The 19,221-nt window shown below is 39.1% G+C and overlaps 1 protein-coding gene across 6 annotated transcripts in view; it reads right to left on the reverse strand.

Moving 5' to 3' along the window:
• The window catches only part of ACTN2 (actinin alpha 2), an 87,472-nt gene that overhangs the window by 20,482 nt on the left and 47,769 nt on the right, over nt 1–19,221 (reverse strand). For 2 of the 6 annotated variants that reach the window (XM_067535998.1, XM_067535997.1), the window contains exons 7-12: nt 14,817–14,898; nt 11,140–11,225; nt 10,099–10,191; nt 8,881–9,111; nt 7,485–7,632; nt 4,944–5,094 (exon numbers count right to left, since the gene is read on the reverse strand). In XM_067535998.1, the coding sequence (XP_067392099.1) occupies nt 4,944–5,094; nt 7,485–7,632; nt 8,881–9,111; nt 10,099–10,191; nt 11,140–11,225; nt 14,817–14,898 (791 nt within the window). Of the gene's footprint in view, nt 1–4,943; nt 5,095–7,484; nt 7,633–8,880; nt 9,112–10,098; nt 10,192–11,139; nt 11,226–12,500; nt 14,749–14,816; nt 14,899–16,971; nt 19,207–19,221 lie in introns of those variants that run through there. The other 4 variants (XM_067536002.1, XM_067536001.1, XM_067535999.1 and 1 more) reach the window with 3 other exon arrangements.

Here is a 19,221-nt window from a genome sequence, read left to right on the forward strand (position 1 = left end):
CAATGTCTCCTTATTGAAGCTGTTGCACTGTGGATAAATAATGATAGAGTAAGGGGTTTGCAGTAAGGGGACTGGACATGGGTCTCCCACTTCCCACGTAGGTGCCCTAACCACTGGAATATAAGGTCATTCTCACTGTCTTTGTGGCCCAATGACTGTTCCACAGTGGATAAATACTTATAATCATTGGGCCACAGAGACACTGTGTGGTGAGAGAATGACTCTGTAGTGGCTATGCATCAGGAACTAATGAACTGTTGGAAACTAAGAGTTTTTTTCATAAAAGTGTCCTAATAACCAAAATGTTAGAGAGAAACCACATGTCATCAAAGACGACTTATTCATATCAAGGAGAGGGAGTTGCCAGCAAGGCATTCTCCATGAGGGCCCTTTGGTTCTGGAGCTTGCTCCCCACATTGGTTCAGACCACTGTAGATTTGTTGACCTTCAGGGTATACAGCAAAAGCTATCTATTTAATAAGACTTCTGGAGAGGTCTGAGAGTATGGAGCTGTGAGTGGAGTGAGATGGGACATTATTTTGCTGTTTTGATGTACGGGCTGCAAATTAATGTTTTGCAAGTTAATGCATGTTATACTTTTACTGATAGTTGATGTTCATATATGGATTGTGAGTTTAGTAAGTTGCCAGGGCACCAAGAGCTTCTGTATCAGTATCTTTTTGCTAAATAAGTATAAATAAATACAAATTGTTTTTCAAGCCTTTCCAAGTGGCCCTCTGAGACCATTGTGAATTTTATTTTTAATCCAGTGGACCACTGATCTCCAGCTGTCACTCATTTTTTTAAGATGAGGGCAAATGTCATCTTTGCGAAAGTGAGGAACTAACTGTTCTGGCTACAGTCAGGGCTGGAAGGTACTGTACTAACTTCTCCAAACACCTCTGCCAACATACTTCAGTCATGACCTGCAATATCCCCACTATCCTATTCCTGGGCTTTTATTAAGCAGATTGATAGTTTGTGTTGCATGTTTGTGACGTGGACAAACAAGAATGCAAATGAGATTATCAACACTAATTTTAAAGGGGTACCTACAGTTTAAAAATAATAGGCCAGATCCTCAGCTGATGTGGCTCCAGTGGAACTATGCCAATTTACCCCAGATGAGGAACTGGCATCATAAACTTCTAAGAAACAAATTTCCTTAGAAAAAGGTAACATTTTACAGGACATTATTAAAAAGGAAAGAAATGTAAATACCTTGTTTACTTTTACTTTGCTTGTGCTGTTTACTTTTTGTGATTCTCTCAGCACTGTAAGTAAAAATAGACTACCTTTCACTTTTAAAAAAAGTGAGTTTCTACTCAATTTAACTTTTAGCTTTTCATGCACATACATGGTGCTGCAGCACAGGGCTGAAAATTCCACTATTTAATGTTTGTTTTAAAAAATCCCATGACCTTTGGAATTTCAGAAAGGTATTTCTATTGGTCTTAGATTTCACAAAACCTTACTTTCTTAGATTTTGGCTCAAAAATGGGCCAAATTTGACCTGACAATAGCTCTGATCCAGCAAAGTACTTAAGCATGAGTAAGTTCCACAGAAGCCACATTAAGTACGTATGTAAGTAATTCCTGGGTCAGGGCTAGTCTATTTGTACCTGTGCCCACAAATACAATTGGAACCCAGGAATTCAGAAGCAAAGGGCTCTCTAGTCCATCTAGGCTGGAGACTAATATAGCTGTTTGCCTGGCTGAAAATAAGTTTTTACACAAGGTGAGATAAACATCAAAGAAATTACATTCAGACATTTTGATCCCGATTAGTGAAAATCTTGGAATCCGTGCATAGGACCAGAAATGAGCACAGCACCTTTGGAGCACAAGTTAGTCAAATTCTTTTTAGCATTTACAATTTATAAAGCAGAAATCCCTGATTTTTTTCCAGGTTCTAAGTAGTGTCCCATCCCAGGCTTGTGTGATGTCTCACAATCTGGCACAGAATGGCAGCATAACAGCTTCCAAACTGGAATGATCCTGCTCACACACACACAAATCCTTTATCCAGACACCATCAATCAACAAGGTTTTAACAACTTTAACCTTTATGTTCTTACTGGGCTCAGCTGCTGTAGCAGAAAATAACAGAGCTGACACTGAACTGTAACCAATGCAGTTCAAGGTCACACAGCAATTGTTCTCCTTCAAAATAGTAACTTCAGGCAGCCAAGAGATGACTACCAAGAAATACAGGGCGTGCTGACCTGAAGCATGGACAATGCTGGTCTCTTTTAGGGCCTGAGCCAATGGCCAAAGAAGTCAAGAGAAAGACCCTTATTTACTTCAATGGGCTTAAGATCAAGTTCCAAGTGCTCCTTACTTAGCATGAAAATTTTTAGATAATCCTTTAAAGAAATATCACTGGCAAGAGGAACTAGGATTATTCACCTCTAATTTCTATAATTTTGTGAGGAACTGTTGGTAAAATTATGAAAATTATTATCTAAAGGAAGCTGTCCATTTGCTTGCAGCTAATAATAATACTTGACATTTATATATAGGGCCCTTCATTCAATATCCTCCAAGTGTTTTAAGCCTAATTGAGCCCCACAAACCCCTTAAGCAGCGGAGCAACGATTTCCCCATTTTACAGATAAGCACATGGAAGTTAATGCAGAGCACCTCTGAAGTCAATGGGGTGTTCATCACCTCTGAAAACCAAGCCACAACTGGCTTGTCCAACATGACACAGCAAGTCAGTGGCACAGCTGAGACCAAAGCTCAAGAGTTCTCTCCCCTCCAGCCCCATTCTAACCACTTGGCTACGTTCCCATCAAGTTGGCAAAATACAGACTTAGAAGATGTAGCGCTGACCTTGCCTACAATAAGTTTTTTCAAAAGTCTCCCTTTGTTGCTAACACCAGGCCAACTTAATGGATGTTTGCAATGTTTGGAGCCCTCGTATAGATGGTCAACCAGCCTCTTAGGCATTGCATCCATTAGCCTGATCTGAAGAGAGGTAGATGACATCTTTAAAATAATAGTGGCAACTGTCAGGCTATCCATACTCCGTGCTGCTAATACTGGTGGAGCTGAACCAGTGTTAGCAATGGGAAGACATTTTCAAAACTTTTCTCTAGTGAAGACATGGCCATTGAGAGCTTCTGTACAGACATTACATAACAGAAAGTCATTACCACCATACAGGTCAGGATGAAAAGAAAGGCAAGGGTTTTGTAAACTGATGAATTCACTGAAACCTGCGTGCATCCCTTTTAAGTTTCACGCTTTTCGGCCTTAACTAACTATTTCATCTGTTTTCCTCTAAATATACACCTTCTCTTTTAAAGAGACTGGAAAAATAATCTCTCTCAGTTAAAGTAATCTTAGGTGTTGCTGCTAACAATAGCAGGCAAAACATTTTCAGACAGAGGTGCGATTTCTAACTTGATGATGGTTGTTTGGATTTGTTTTTAAACATGAGAGACGTCCACTGGATGAGGTGATAGGACTGGTGCCCGTGCTAGCCACACTCTGTCCCAGCACAGGAACAGAAGGCTCATGGCAAAGCTGTAATGTCCTTTCTCCAGAGCGTAAGTTAGGGTAGGCTCCCAGGTGCTCTACAGGCAGTGCAGGATCACAGGGGCACAATTGGAGCCAGTGGAGAATTAAGACCCAGGTGTTTTTGAGTTATGGCCCTTTTCAAAATGACAATGATATACTTTTTTGCACAATGTCCTTCTGCAGTAGGTATTTTACCCATCAAAGAAATGGAGAAACTAAAACACAGAAAGGTAATAAAAGTATGTCTACACAGCAACTAGGCACCCGCACCGACTCAGTCTTGCAGGGCTTGGCCTGCAAGGCTGTTTCATTGCTGTGTAGACCTGTGGGCTCACGCTGGAACCTGGGCTCTAGGACCCTGCGAGGTGGGAGAGTTCTAGACCCTGGGCTGCAGCCTGAGCCCAGAAGTCTACACAGCAATCCAATAACCTCACAAGCAAGAGTCAGCCGTCATGGGCCAGCTGCAGGTGTATAGTTGCTGGGTACACATACCCGAAGATATTTGCCAAAAGAGACAGAGAGAGTCAGGGACAGGGATAGGAACATGCTTAAATCTTCTGACTCCCAGGCAGATACCTGTTTTAACCACTAGCCCACACTGTCTTCTGTTAAATTTATACTGCAATTCAGCAATGCATTTAAGCACTTGCATTAAGCACTCTTAATTTTAAGAGTGTGGAAAGTCCCATTGAATTTAATGGTTTTTAAACATTAAAAACATTAAATTCAATGAGACTATTCACACTCCTAAAATTAAGCATGTGTTTAAATGTATTCCTGAACTGGGCCCTTAAACTCATTTTTTGTTCTCTTGCTGAGTGTGTGTGTGTGCATACACGTATGTCTGTGTATGTGCTGCTCCAGTAGTTAAGGCATTCGTCTTGGACAACCTGGTTTCAAGTCTCTGCTCTGCCACAGATTTCCTGTGTGACCTTGGCCAAGTCTGTGTGTGTCTCAGGAGTTAATATTTTAAATACCGTGGGATGGGAGGAGCTATGCAAATGTAAGAAATTATTTTAATATAATCTTTTGATAGTACTCTACATCATACACATACAGATAAAATGGAAAATAATTTTTTGAGTATGGTTTCACATCTAGCATCTTGTAGCAGAACACATGAACTGACAGACTAACTCCCTCGCACCTGATACACACTTTGCCCACCAGTAGAGCTACAGAAATGAAAGCTTACTGTTAAGTCAATTTTGAAATGTTTGCCCTCAAATATTTGTATTCAGTTGCATGTCTATATTTAGCTCAAGGGGAAAAAAAAAAGATGTCAATGACCAGCTCAGATAATATCCTTACAAAGCTATCTGCGGAATTCTTACATTGTACCTATGACACTATTGAATTCATTGGAAAGAGTTTATCAGTTAAATGTCAGCAGCTGCATGCCTCTAAATGGAACATACTTCAGCTCCTGGGCAATGGCTGCGATCTGTTCTACCCTGTCCTGGTGGGCAGCCAAATCACTCTCAAAAGCTTCATGTTTCCTCAACATAGCACGGACATCGGTAAGAGAAGCAGATTCATAATCCTTCTGGAGTAAGATCTGCTCTTTGCCTGAAAGTAAAAAATAAAACATCAGTAATCCATTACTAATTCATTAGTTACAACAATAATGCACTCAAGTCAGTTATTCAATTGGGGCCCAGCTTTGTGACGCTTTGATCAGTATCACACACCACTGATCACTACCAGCATGAAATCCCAGCCCCCCTGAAATCAATGATAAATCTCTCACTGATTTACTTCAATAGGGCTAAGATGTCATTCATATGTAATGTCTTTATTAACGCCTCACTGAAAAAGTCCTATGGAATTTAATAGGGTGAAACAGTAAATATTATATAAAATCATTTTATAAACCTGTAAAATGTAATAATGTTTTTCATCCTATAGAATTCTCTAACTGGGATATAATTCTCTATTATCTTCCAGGGAATCATTCATAAGCCTGTATAAAGGTTACTTTCTGTGAATTTCTAAAGGATTTTTCCACATGGGAATCATAGCCTGTTTCACAAAGACACATTCCTGTATAACATGAAATAAGTAGCGAGGTAATTCAGGTTCATTCCAACACAGGGCAGATTGTTAACTCCCTACCTGCACAGGTGAAGAGTTACTTTACTGAATAGTTATTAACTTCAGTGGGACTACTTTGGTGAGTGACTCCTTCCTAATCTGAGCAATGGGGTCTCAAATCTGGCCCTTAATTAACATTTAATTTATAAACACAAAGATGTGATAAAGCAGGACCATCCAGGTTGCTGACACATTGATCAATATAATGGTTATTCTTGGCTCAGTGAACCACTATCATGATGGTTTAAGGCATGCTTGTTAACTTTCTCTTTTGGTTCTGTATCTTTCAGGTACTGATAAGCACCTCAATGGCCTTTTTCACATCTAGCACTGAATTGTAATTTATCTCACTTTCTGTGGTCGTGTCTGAATTTTGAAACTTGTGGTCTTTGTTTTCACTGTTTAGTTGTTGTTGAAAGAGGAGAGTAAAAAAATAAAAGAAAGTTTGGGAAAGGAAGCAAAAGAAATGGATGGAGGCAAAAAGCAATCGCTCCCCTAAAAAGTCCAAAATGTTATTTTATTTCTTTAAAAAAAAAAAGGGGGGGGGGGAGGGAAAGGGTGGAAAGAAAAACTATGTTTATGCCCTCACAGACCTCAGCACAAACCTGACATACTCTCAAAACCTTTGCCAGTATAGCAATGTTGGCCAGGGGTATGATTTTTTGTGACATTTCTATACTAAGAGAAGCCATAGGATAGACACAGTTATATCAGCATAAAAGTCCTTTGGCTGGTATATCTTATTTTGCACAGGGAGCTGATATAAGCCATACTGGCAAAAACTATTTTATGCCAGCATAAGCTGTGTGTACACAGGGTGAGTCTGCTGGCATAGCTATATTGGCAAACCTTTCCTAGTGCAGACCTGGCTTATGTAGCCAGCTATCAGGTCACCGTGTTCAACATCACTTAGGTTAATGATACATTATTCTCTTGGAAATTCTACATTCAATCCATTATTTGCTTTGGCCTCACTTCACAAACCTCCAAAGTCTGAGATACGTAGCAGCTTGGTTTTTAAACAGAAAATGCAAAATCCTTATGATCCTATCCTAACTTACCAAACGCTACAAAAGCCAGTAAATAAAATCAGAAACTGAAAGATTACCTGTCACTCATCAGTAACTCTTACCATTAGGACAGACAATTGTGAATTCACAGACAGCTGCTTCAGCCTCAGGTCACCACATACTATTTCATAGATTATAAGGACATTATTTCATTTGCTATATAGTCTCCTGTATCTGTTATGTGTAATTTTCCCCTGTGTCAGAGCTACAGCACGTGGTCATGAGTAGCATATGCTCAGTAAATAGGCTTTCAGGACTGGTAAATATCGCAGCTTCACTTCTGGCATTTAGTTGGTAGCCATTTACTGTTTTGAGTGCTTCTAACAACTGCACTATGGGCTGGACTCTGGTTTGAAATAGCCAGCACGGTGTGTAGTGGAAGCAGGAGGGGCATGGTGGGGACAAGCTATGAGTGGAGTGGAGTGGAGTGGAGTAGAGCTGCATTATGTAGATTCTCTATGGTGATGAGGTCCTGAAAATTCTGGATGATACATTAAACCAGGAGCGTCACAATATTCTGTGGATCTTAAAAGTTGGTAACAGGAATTTGAACTTATTTCTCTATTGAACAGTCAGTCGGTCAATGCAACTGAATGATAAATCTCATTAACTGTGTGGCCAAAAAGTTAGGATGAGTGTAGGGGACAAGGCTGGAAAGCTTCCGGAGTCATTGTTCTTAGTTTTAGGTTTATACCACTGTCCAGATTATTCATCCATTCTGTTTTTGGTTTGTAAATACCCAGTACTAATATATGGATAGATTTATCTGAAACATGTTAAGCAAGGTCTGCTTACCATATGCCCAGCTTTCATGAGTAGAAGCCTTCTGTCTAAATTTCTCAGCCAGGTGTTCAAGTCGTTCCAGTCTTCGTATTTCATTCAGCAACCATTCTTCATAGCCCTTCTCGGCTTGTTCAAGTCTCTGCCACGCACCAGCAATATCCTATGAGAAGTTTGAGGATGAATGAGGAATAAGATTTTAATCTTCACCCTGTATCTCATATGACTTTGCTCAAATTTGTGAACTCTACAAGAGTTTACGATCTTGCTCCAAAAATGGAAATTTAGGTCCAAATTTTTCAAAAGAAATAGGCAGACTACAGACAAAATGTGTGTAAGTGAATGCAAACTGGAAACAATGTGTACAAAATGTTATTGCCCATGCAGAGCATCTGGCAATACACATACACTGCCTCCACACATTTTGTATCTTGTAATTTCAACTAAAGGTGATTTATAATATCCACAAAGTATACTGTTTTTGTGCATCCATTATCAAAAAAAAAAAAAATGTTTTGGTCTTAGAAGCTGACAGTGATGAAACTGCTAATATCAAAAGGAATCCAATGTGCACTTTAGCTGGAATACAAAGTCACTATGCTTTCTGGCCTATGTACAGGGGTGACAAATAAAAAAAAAAACTTTATTCCTGTTGTGTGGTGTATGCAGAATATTTTGAGTTTTTATGGACCCACTAAGACACCATTTATAGCCAGTAGTGTCAGTCTCTGATTTTTTGAGAGCCAGCCAGACTTTTCAGCTAACAGTACTGTCTGTTCATAAAACCTGAACAGTTTAAAAACAAGATTACAGCACAGTACAGACATTTGTTGGCTATATTCAACACATAAAACACTCGAAGCTCATGATTCAAAAACTCTTACCAAGAGCTGATAGTTAACTTGGAGGAACTATTATTGTCTCCACAGATTGTTTTTAATTGAACTGAGCTTTGCAATCTACTGCAAACTGAAGCTGAAAAAGGTACTGACACTGCGCCAGAGCCAATCACTGGACAAATTCTGTGGTTCTAAATTAAAGCAGCTCAAATGAAATCAATGGTAGCTTTGCTTCAACCAGAATCACACAATTTAGCTCCTTCAACGGAGCAGTACTGATCATGCTCCAAAAGGAGGATTTGTCTCTCAACCTCACAGCAGGAGTAGAATTACTAAGGTGGAGACACCCTTAAAAAGAGGCAGAATCACGGGCAATGAGAAATGGTCCCACAATGAAGTACTGAATAAAATAAGTACTGTTCATTTAGCACCTCACCTACTCAAGGACTAGATGTTGCAAAATTGAAATTAGTGAAGATGGTTTAGAATAGTAAATTTGGTTCCATCTATTTAGATGTTACTGAGCATTTCAGGAGAAAGGAGAAAAGAGTCTGGGCCCGTGTTTTACTTACTGAAACCATTTTCCCCTCTGATGGCATGAAAGCTGGCCTATTGCTAATCCTCAGTTTTGTCTGCAAGGTGTTGAAATTGATTTCCAGCTGACATTTTTCCTGGACTTTGGGAGGCTTGTGCTTGCGGCGGTAGTCTCGGAAGTCCTCTAGCTTCTTCTGCATGGCCTGCATTGTTTTCTCGGGTGTCTTGTCTTCCAGCCAAGGGATTGTGCGACGAATCCATTCTAAAAGCTATCACACACAGACACAAACAATTAAAACCCAAAGCAATGGAAAAAGGAACCAAAAACAGAAACCAATAATCCTGAATGAACAGACTCCAGTGTCTTTCCTTCAACAAGAGTGTCATTGCCAAAGTCTATGACTGAGTGACGACTAAACACAAGATTTTCAAAAGTGACTAGTAATTTTGGGTACCTCAATTTATGTCTCACTTGAGACAGCCTAAAGGGCCCTGATTTTCTGAAAGTGTTGAGCACTTGGCTGAAAGTCTCAAGCTGGATACCGAAAACCTGAGTTATCCAAAATCAGCAGCTACTTTTAAAAATCTTAGCCTTAGCGATGCAAATAGTCAAGGCTAAGGATGGAGGGCAGACACCAAATATGTGACTTGTCAATTACAAAACTCCACACACAAAAATGTTAGTACCAATACAGCATGTTTCTCCACAAGGCTATACTTGGTATCTAGGGAACTCCACGTGTTATTGCAAGTTATGGACTACCAGTGTAAGGCCAAACCCTGCAGTCCTTCTTCAGGCAAATTTCCTATTTGCTGAGAAAGGACTGCAGGATCTAACCCAGAATGTCTACAATATATTCAGGAAACAAACTAATATCAGATGTCGTTTTAAAACAGGAAACCTTATGGTAAGAGTCCATTGTCATCTAATCAGTAGAAGACTTGGGAAAGACAAAAAACAACATGAATGCAATTAAACATAAAAGTTACTGTAGTTTATCTGATAAAGTTAGTGTTCCAAATTGAGGGCACAGTTTTAATCTATTTATCTCTTCAGGTAGGTAATTTCACTGCAGTATCTGAGAATCTCATAGTATTAATGCATTTATCTGGCAAGATAGGAAAGGATAATTATCCCCCTTTTTCAAATGGGAACTGAGCAGCTTGCCTCAGGTCACACAGGAAGTATGTGGCAGAGTTGCACTGAATTTATGATCATCCATTTTTTATGAACCTCACTTGCTAGCTGCTTTTACCTCACTTGCTAGTCTTTCATATTCTTCCATCATCTTTTCATTTTCTTGATTCACAGCAAGCACTTTACATATCCTGTTAGCTGCAGTCTCAGCCTGTAAAATACAGAAAACAAACAGGACATAGCTGTCCTCACATTCACAAGCAGGTTCAGCTCACTCAGATTTTGTATATGACTGCTGAAAATAATAATTACATTTCTTACTGTTGGTTAGTGCTCATGACTCTCATGTAAGTTTGCCCTTCTCAGAGTTATTGGGACAAATTCTACAATGAGACTTCCTGTAAATCTCCCACTAACTTCAATGTGCTGCATTGAGTGTAAATCAACACAGACTTTATTCTGTTAAATGTTAAAGCCTTATTATATAAGAGGTAGTTTTACTCTAATGTTAGGGTTATTTAATAAATCTTTACTTTGAAAGAGGCTTAGACTATTGTTCAGATTATGGTGTTAGATTTCTAGTATGATTTTTTTTTTAAACTATTAGGTTTGTTAGCAACATTCAAAAGAAGACCCAAGCAAATTAAGAGCCCAGTTCACACAGTTTCTGCAAGTCATTTCTATTTATAGTCTCCAGAATGTACACAACTGGTCAGTCTGCTCCTCTATGCATGTGTAAATCTGGAGGAATTCTAATGGAATCAATTGAATATTCCATATTTATTCTGATGGTGCACCTGCGATCCTGTTCCTGCAAGGAAAGTTGTGCATCAACTGGGCCTGAGGTCCATATGCAAAACAAGCTCTCTGTAAACTTACTTTTCCTGAAAATTGCCTTTTATAACCACTGAAGACCCTCAAAATAGAAACACCAATAAGCCATGATAGTGCCTTTTGGAACCAAAAATATCAAATTAGCTACCGGGCTTTTAACTGAATCAGAATCAGAAGTTGGTTAAAAACTAGCATTCACGCTCAAATAATACCCATGAATATTAATTAAAGCCACAAAGATCTAAATTCAGGTGAAAAAATCTCATGGAAACGTGAAACAACCAACCAAAAAGCACAGCAACTTGAAGGTACCATTGATTAATACCTGCTCTGCTCCAGCAAAAGCATGGTAGAAGCAGGAAACATATGTCATGATAGCTCTTTCATCGGGTTTGGGAGTGTTCACAATATCTACAAAAGGAAAAGGGGGGAGGAGAGGAAAGAAAAGAAAAGAAAACAAAAATCGAGGAGCAGAAAACAGGCTGAACAAAGAAGCACAAAATGATTGTTACCCTGCTTTGTTTTCTGTGTGCTAGGCAGGTGCTGGCCCATAGCACTGTACTCCAAAGACAAAGCTGCAATAAATTGTGTGAGACACTTATTGATGCTGACAGGAAATAATAATTAATACGCTGATATTCAAATTGAGGTTTTGCAGACAATGAGGTGGAATTTTTTTTTCTTTGCAGAGGGCTGGATCTTGCACCCTTATTAATGCATTGTTACTCACAGGAGTAAGCCCATTAACTTCAATGAGACCACCACCATGCGTAAGGGTTTTCACAACAGTAAAGGTTGTAGGCTTTGGCTCATGTTTAACCATTTGAAATCTGTCCTGTCCCCTAAGATATGTACAAGATAGGCTACATAACTCACTGTTTTGACCTGGGAAGAACCACGCTATAGAAGAGTGGCTCAAACTTGCATATTTATCTGTTAGCTTTTTAATACTACATATCAGTATCCCTAGGGTGAGCATGCTCCTATTAGTGACACCTGAATTGTGTCCAATCTTGAGTTTCTCTTTATTTATTTTTTGCTTCCATTTGTTGAGATACAATTCCAGATTTCTACTTAGATGTCTGTATATGATTTTGTGCCTGCATCACATACAATAAATGCCTTATGTTGCTGTGCATTTGTACCTACGTTAAAATGCTTACACAAAAACAACAATCCTGGAAGTATAAAAGTGGGGTGTATTTTCTGAGCTTCTGCTATGTTTTTGACATCTGTGGCATGAATAATATCCAATGTGTGTAAGGGGGTGATGCCGATGATATGACTGCTCTTGTGATCTCTTTTTTCCCTGTGAGTTTGTTATTTTCATCTTGCTCTTTTAAAGCTGTTTCCAATCAATGCACAGAGGTTTCCATTAGAAGGAAGTATGTCTACTACCCAGTTCAGTAATCAAATGTTGAGATCCTACTTGATATTATTAGTAAAAATACAGAATGGTGAGACAGAAAAATATGTTTCTGGAGAACAAACTAGTGGCTCAACTTCCATTGGCTATAGAGAGACAGGAGCGCACAGAGAAAATTAGGCAACAGGAAATGAGGTCTTGCTCAGCTCTAGGATGCTCCCATAGTAACTAACAGGGAAAAGATCAGAAGAGGAAAAACCATTGAGAAAAACCCCACAGAAGGTGAAGGGTGAGATCTGATCCATCTTTTACAACCTCACCTTCTGAGCACCTGCAAATGCATGGTAATAACAGGAAACATAAGTCATAATGGCTTTTTCATCTGGGCTGGCAGTGTTTACTACATCTGTGTAGAAAAAAGAAGGTTAACAGCTAAGATATTCTAATGGCAATATACTTCCATCTGATGATGATTCCACCTCAAGTGCTGCAAGGATTTAAAAAAACCCAAAAACCAAGGTCATTCCGCTTGCTTTCATTTACTCATACCAATGCTGATCAGACTTTAGGAATCAATAAATGAACAAATTATCAATTGCTCTACTTGAAATGTTAAAAATATCTGAATACCTAGGATGTACAGATATAGCTGTCTTGCTGGTTACATTGGGGGGAATTTAACATATGGTTTAACATCAATATGTCAAAATCATAATAATTCATGTGAGATATGCCATGTCAGGCACTGTTAGAAAGGTTATAATATGCTCAGTCAGATGATAATACTTATGTTCATGTGTAATATGTGAAATGGAAGTTATAGATGTATTTGAGATATCTGTATTTCAAATTGTGCTGCCTGGGTAACACTCCAGGTAGGATGGTGGCAGGACAATAGCCTGCTTAATGGCCCATTAAGACACTCACGGATGCAAGGGGCCCAGGAAGAAACTAAAGGCATACCAGGATTAGCCCATGTGACTCTGGACTCCATTTTAGTTTTTGTAATGTTCCACAAGACCACATGGCCAGGGCCAGAGGGTATATAAGGCCAAGCCACAGAATCCATTTTGTCTTTGTTCCTGTTCAGCTACAGACACATACCTACCTCTGGATCAATTCATTTTGCAACTGAACCGAAGGACTAAGACCCATCCAGGTACTGGTACTGGATGTATACCAGAGGAACTGTACAAGCCTGCAACGCCACAATTATTCTAGAAACCTGATGTATATGGACTTTCAATCATTTGTATGTATCCGATTGCTCTAATCCTTTAACATTTCTCTTATGGTTTATTTCTTTCTTTTTACAATAAACCTTTAGTTTTAGTTACTAAAGGATTGGCTGGCAGCATGGTATTTTAGGTAAGATCCAAACTTATATTGAACTGGTACTGTGGTTGACCCCTTGGTGTCAGAGGGAACCTTTTTAGTAAAGAGCATAGAGTTTAAATAACTGTTCTCTTTATTGGACCTAGTGCTGATTTGGGAGCCAGGAGCTGAAATGCAGTAAAGGGGGCTGCGTGTATTTGTATACTGGCTTCTGCAGGGATTCAGAAGCGCAGTTTGTGGCTGGTTAGGAAGTCTGGCTTCAGTGCCACATACCAGTGCTGGGAGAATCTGCTCCCTTTTTACAGGTTGCCCTGACCTTAGCATTTTCAGGTGGCTACCCTAGGCATGGGACGGGTCACAATAGCATTGCCATATTACGCTGCTTTGTAGGAGACCCAATTTTCAACAGCTGGTGGGAAGGCTGGCAGATGCAGACCTCCTGGGATCAATTTTGCTTTCATTTACTCTGACGAAAATCCAGAGTAACTTCATTTAAGTCACTAGAGTTACTCCAGAGTTAACCACATGTGCATGAAAGTAGAGTTTGGTCTAATAACTTATGGGTATAGAAGTGCATGTGAATCATGTTAACACAATTTCCCTATGTTCTGCCGGCCCTGCTCTATGTTCTTGTGAGTAGCAGAGTAGAAGATTACTTCCAAGAATTACTTTAACATCATGTTAATATTATTTACAGAAAGACTCTGAAGGCTTTTTAAAGGGATCAAATATGTTACTACTCATTAAAACTAATCATTAGGAAAGAATACAAATATATTTAAAAAAACAAAACAAAACACTAATTTCCTCGACTTCTGCTTCCTCCATGAGTGGCACAAGTTACCAGCTGTATATTTGGGAAGGACTATATTAACAATAGTTCTCTTTTTAAAGTCTTGATTTCAGCAGTATAAAATGTTAATGTGTTTTTAAACTGTTAACATCTATGCACCACCTAGTGTTTTACTTAGATTTTAAGCTCTTTGGGGCAGGGACTGTCTTTTTGTTCTGTTTGTATAGCTCCTAGCACAAAGGGATCCTGATCTATGATTGGGGCCCTCAGTGCTACGGCAATACAAATAATAAAATAATAATAATAATAATTAACAAAACAGAAAAGTGTGAAATTCTCCAGCACACAAGAAACCAGAAGGGAGGGGTAATTTGAAAAGGAACCATAAGAAAGAGGTATCACTGTGATGATTCACGTATAAACAATGTTGAAAATTTGTTAAGTACAGGTGAGAGAGGTTTTACTACCTACTTCTTATTCAAAGTACATAACAGATTATAGCTCCCACCTTCTGCATCCAGCATTTTAGGGATATCCAAATGTTTTTCTGCAATTTCCATTGCAAGGTTAATATTTCTTAGAGGGTCATCCTGCAAAAAAGCCAAAATTAGAACCAGTTAAACACCAGAAGTTTTTCTCGAAGCAGGAATGGTATAGTGTGTATATTGAAGGTTATTCTGCCTGATCCAAAGAAGTAGATTTTCTCCCATTGGAAATGAGTCATAATCAGTGTTTCCAAAAAAGTTGAGTTCATAGATATATTGTGCGTGCGTGCATGGATGGATAGATAGAAAATCTGTTTCTATCTTTTCAAGAGAAAACATTAATAAGCTATGAGGTACCATTAGATAACCATTGTTAATTTTTTCTGGGGGTACACAAACATTATCTATTCAATAGACACATACACTACGATGAAGATCCAACATATATACAGAACTCTAGCAAGCTCATAGGCTGATTACCAGTCAAACTCGCATATAATGATAAGCAACCACAGAAAACTAGTCTCAGACATGCACAGAGAAGCTGCTTCAGGCACAGGAACCCCATTGGAATCTAAGATACTGTTCAGAATGAGTAACACCTTTAGATCTTGGTTTGGATGGGACTTATTTTTATTGTGTGTGTACATATAACATGGCTTTCAGAGGTGCTGAGAACCCACAGCTCCCATTGATGAAACCAATGGTTTCCTTTTTGTTTTCTGAAGAAAAAGGACAGGGAACAAGTGAACCTCAAATCAGAAGCATACATTCAATGTCTCACAAGATAGATGATGTTTACTGTCAGGCTTAGCATCTCAAATTAGGGGAAGATGTTTCTTAGGCTGCCTTGATATCTCATACGAGTCTGAGAGTATGTCTGCATTGCAAAGAAATACCTGGGGCATCGAGTTTCAGAGGGTGGGTCAATTGACTTGGGCTAATCGGGCTCGGGTTGTGGGGCTAAAAATAGCAGTGTAGATGTTCCCATTAGACTAAAGCCCGGGCTCTGAGACTCTCACACCATCACCAGTTTTCAGAGCCCTGGCTCCAGTCCAAGCAGGAATGTCTACACTACTATTTTTAGCCTGCTGCCTGAGCCCTGTGAACCTGAGTAAATTGACCCAGTCTCTGTAACTCAGTGGTGCTCGTTTTTCTTTGCAGTGTAGACTTACCCTCGGTGTTTCAAATTAGGCTGAAACACTCTTTGTGAAAGACCCTGGTTTCTGAAAATGCCATTACTGGGGGAGGACCTTCTCTTTAGAAGAGACACAGGTTCTCCCAAGTACAAAGAACTGTTCCTTGTAGGCAGCACCTGGGTCTCACACTGGGATAGTATTGTTATCACAGAGAGGAGTCTTGATGTCTCAAGTGGGCTTGTTTTTTTGTTAAATCAGTGAAAATTGTGAGATTTAACTGACCGTGATTATTCCAAATTTCACGGAAGTTTGTAATTCACACATCTATTGAGTATAAAGTATTCAATTTTCTGACTATTATGCATGTTTCCAGAACATAAGTACTGTAGTGTCCCTCCCCATGGTACCCCTCTATGGCAAATACATCATACTAATCAGTCAATTTTCAAAGCAATATGTTCAGTAAACTTTGTTATGAAGAACAGTTTGCATTTGCCTGGCCTAAAGGTTCTGGTTCATTTGTATATTATTATACACAATAGCTGCATTTTCTAACTTTACTAGCAAGTGCATTTCATTTAGTAGTTTATACCAGCTGCATCATTTCAATTGAAAGGCATTTAAAATGTGGCCAATATTTAAAGCCCAGTAAACTTTGTGTGTGGAGATATCTATCTATCTCCACAAATAAAGTTTAATAGGTTTTAAATAAATATGAACAACACCATGTATATGACGTGCTAATGGCATGTACAAAAACTATGTCACAGAAATGAAATAGATATATAAATTAGACTAAACCTAAGTGAAACCTATTGACTAATTTAAGATACGTTGCTCATAGATGAGTGATGGAAATCCCCAATTTGTATGTTTGGTGTTAAATTAATGATTGATCAAAGCTCAGTGAAGATTTGGGAGAAGATTTGTTTAAAATGATAGTGAATCTTGAGAAGCTAGGAGACATCCATCACCCATTCCCTAAAATAAAGCTACAGGCCACAGTAGTTAACAATCTCTGTTGCTGCTACAGAAATACCTCATCTAATTTGTCACAGTCAAGAAGATCAGGCCTGTATCTATGGATAAGGGCGCTGAGAGCAAGGCCATCCTTCCAGCTACAACAAGACCACACAAGATGCATAGATGAGAAAAGAAAAGAAAGCATGCAGGAGAAACAGAATCATGACAAAACAAAGAAACCAAGACAGTTGTTAATACACGCAAAACAAGTAGCCAGTCAAACACCGCAAGCTCAGGAAACAAGCCCAATGTTAGAATCTTTCTGCAATTTACATAACACAACAGAGTCGCAATTTGAAATCTGAACCATTTTTATTTTGGAAATTCCTGAGTAGCTAGCAGATTCTCATCAAGGCACATTTCTTTGAGTTCTGTTCTCTCTTCCCACCACACATAAATAAGATGGTTTTACTATGGAAGTTTTCATTAGCCAGTTTTTCAAGGCCAAGATTTCATCAGGCCTTTCAGAAAGTTAGCATCTGTTGTGCATTAAGTACTTTTTAAGGCACAAACAGCTTATCTGTTTACCTAGTGGGTATGTTTGTGCACAAAAAGGTGTGTGCATAAAACTGGAGACCAGCCTGGTGCTTGCTGGCTGGCTGATTATTTTGACATTTTGGTTTAGATTTGTAACTAGGGTAGAATTGTTTTAGGAGCAGTGTAAAGAACAAAAACAGCTGTCGAAAATCATTAAGCATAAATAAAATGACATGCTAAATCCTGCTCCTCTTACTCATCTAAATAACAGCAGGACTGAGCTCAAAATTAAAAGCTTTCCAAATGCCTTAGTGTTCAGATTAATACTTTATGAGTTTAAGTTATCATTATAAACTGACTGATGGTTTATTATTATGCACCTTGCAAGCCCCAGCATAACTTTTTAATAGTTAAAAAACAGAACTAGCTTTTAAAATCATTTCTTTTTAGTTCTTCTTTCGTCAAAGCTTTCCTACAACTGTCCATTCCTTTGTAGAATCTATTTACTATGGAGACAGGGAATGAAGAATCCAATCTAGGATTTAACAGGCTCTCTCACAAATGAGAAGTGTGTGGTAGTAGCATCTGGCAAATTAAGACAACAATGGGGTATGTCTACACTGCAATAAAAAACCTGCAGCACCAAGTCTCAGGGCCTGGGTCAATTGACTTGGGCTCAGAGTGCAGGGCTAAAAATTGTTGTGTAGATGTTCGAGCTCAGGCTGGAGTCCAGGCTCTGAGATCCACCCTCTCCCCCCAGGCCAAACCTGAGCCCAAATATCTACATTGCAATTTTTAGCCCTGCAAGCTAAGCCAGCTGACCTGGGCCTGCCGCAGACATGCCGTGGGTCTTTTGATGCACTGTAGACATACCCATGAAGTCTCCTCCCTGGCTGGCACTGGAGGAGACTTCTAGATATATTCTCATTTCAGAGCACAAGAAATTATGATTGTAAATTCCCATGAACACTGAAATGAAACTACTGTTTTCCTCTTCTTTTCTATCATTGTTCATGTTACAATCTGACAAATCTGAGGCAAGTACTTGCCCCTCATCTTCACAGTCCCTAAAATAGTTATTAATGACCCTGATAGCTGAGATTTTTAATTTCTTTTCTTTTGAAGACTTTCTGAACCAGTAAAGCCACTAATTTCAACAACAGCACCATCAGATCCCATTTGCTCCCTCCATTCTGCTATGATCAGCCCCACTGTGAAAGTAACATACTCCCCTTGTTCTGTAACCTAGTGATGTTAGGGGACTATAATGTTTATGCTTTTAGGGGATGCTAGTGGAATTCTCTTGAAAACAAAGTAACAAGAAATTATAGTGTTTTGTCAACTTTGATTTGTAAGTTTTGGTATTTACTACTCTAGATCATTTATTACCCATACCCAAGGGCAGAATTTGCTCTGCAGAATTTTATATTTAGCCATTACTATGGGCCTTATTCTGTACTGCTTTGCACTTACATACACACCACAGCAAAGTGGGTGTAAAACACTACGACCAGCATGAGTGGAGAATTCTGTTTTATTAGAATTTTACATCTACTCTGAGTGAGTTCACAAGATGCAACGCAGTAAAATATCCGGCCAGTGTATGTAACCTTAGCTGCTGAAGTGGCGGGGGTGGGGAGCTGTGGGAGGATCCTTCTCTTTAGAATCAGTTTTGGCAGGAGCCTGGAAAGCCAGTCAGAGTTAGTAAGCACTTCTCAGCTCATCCTTAAGAAAACATGCTAAGCAAACAGGAAGTGAACCAGATCACTGCAGTTCAGCATGCTGTGTC

Source organism: Emydura macquarii, unplaced genomic scaffold (genome assembly GCF_026122565.2).
Source record: "Emydura macquarii macquarii isolate MOO-44397 ecotype Brisbane River unplaced genomic scaffold, CSIRO-AGI_Emac_v2 contig_3517, whole genome shotgun sequence".
Taxonomy (NCBI): Eukaryota; Metazoa; Chordata; order Testudines; family Chelidae; genus Emydura; species Emydura macquarii.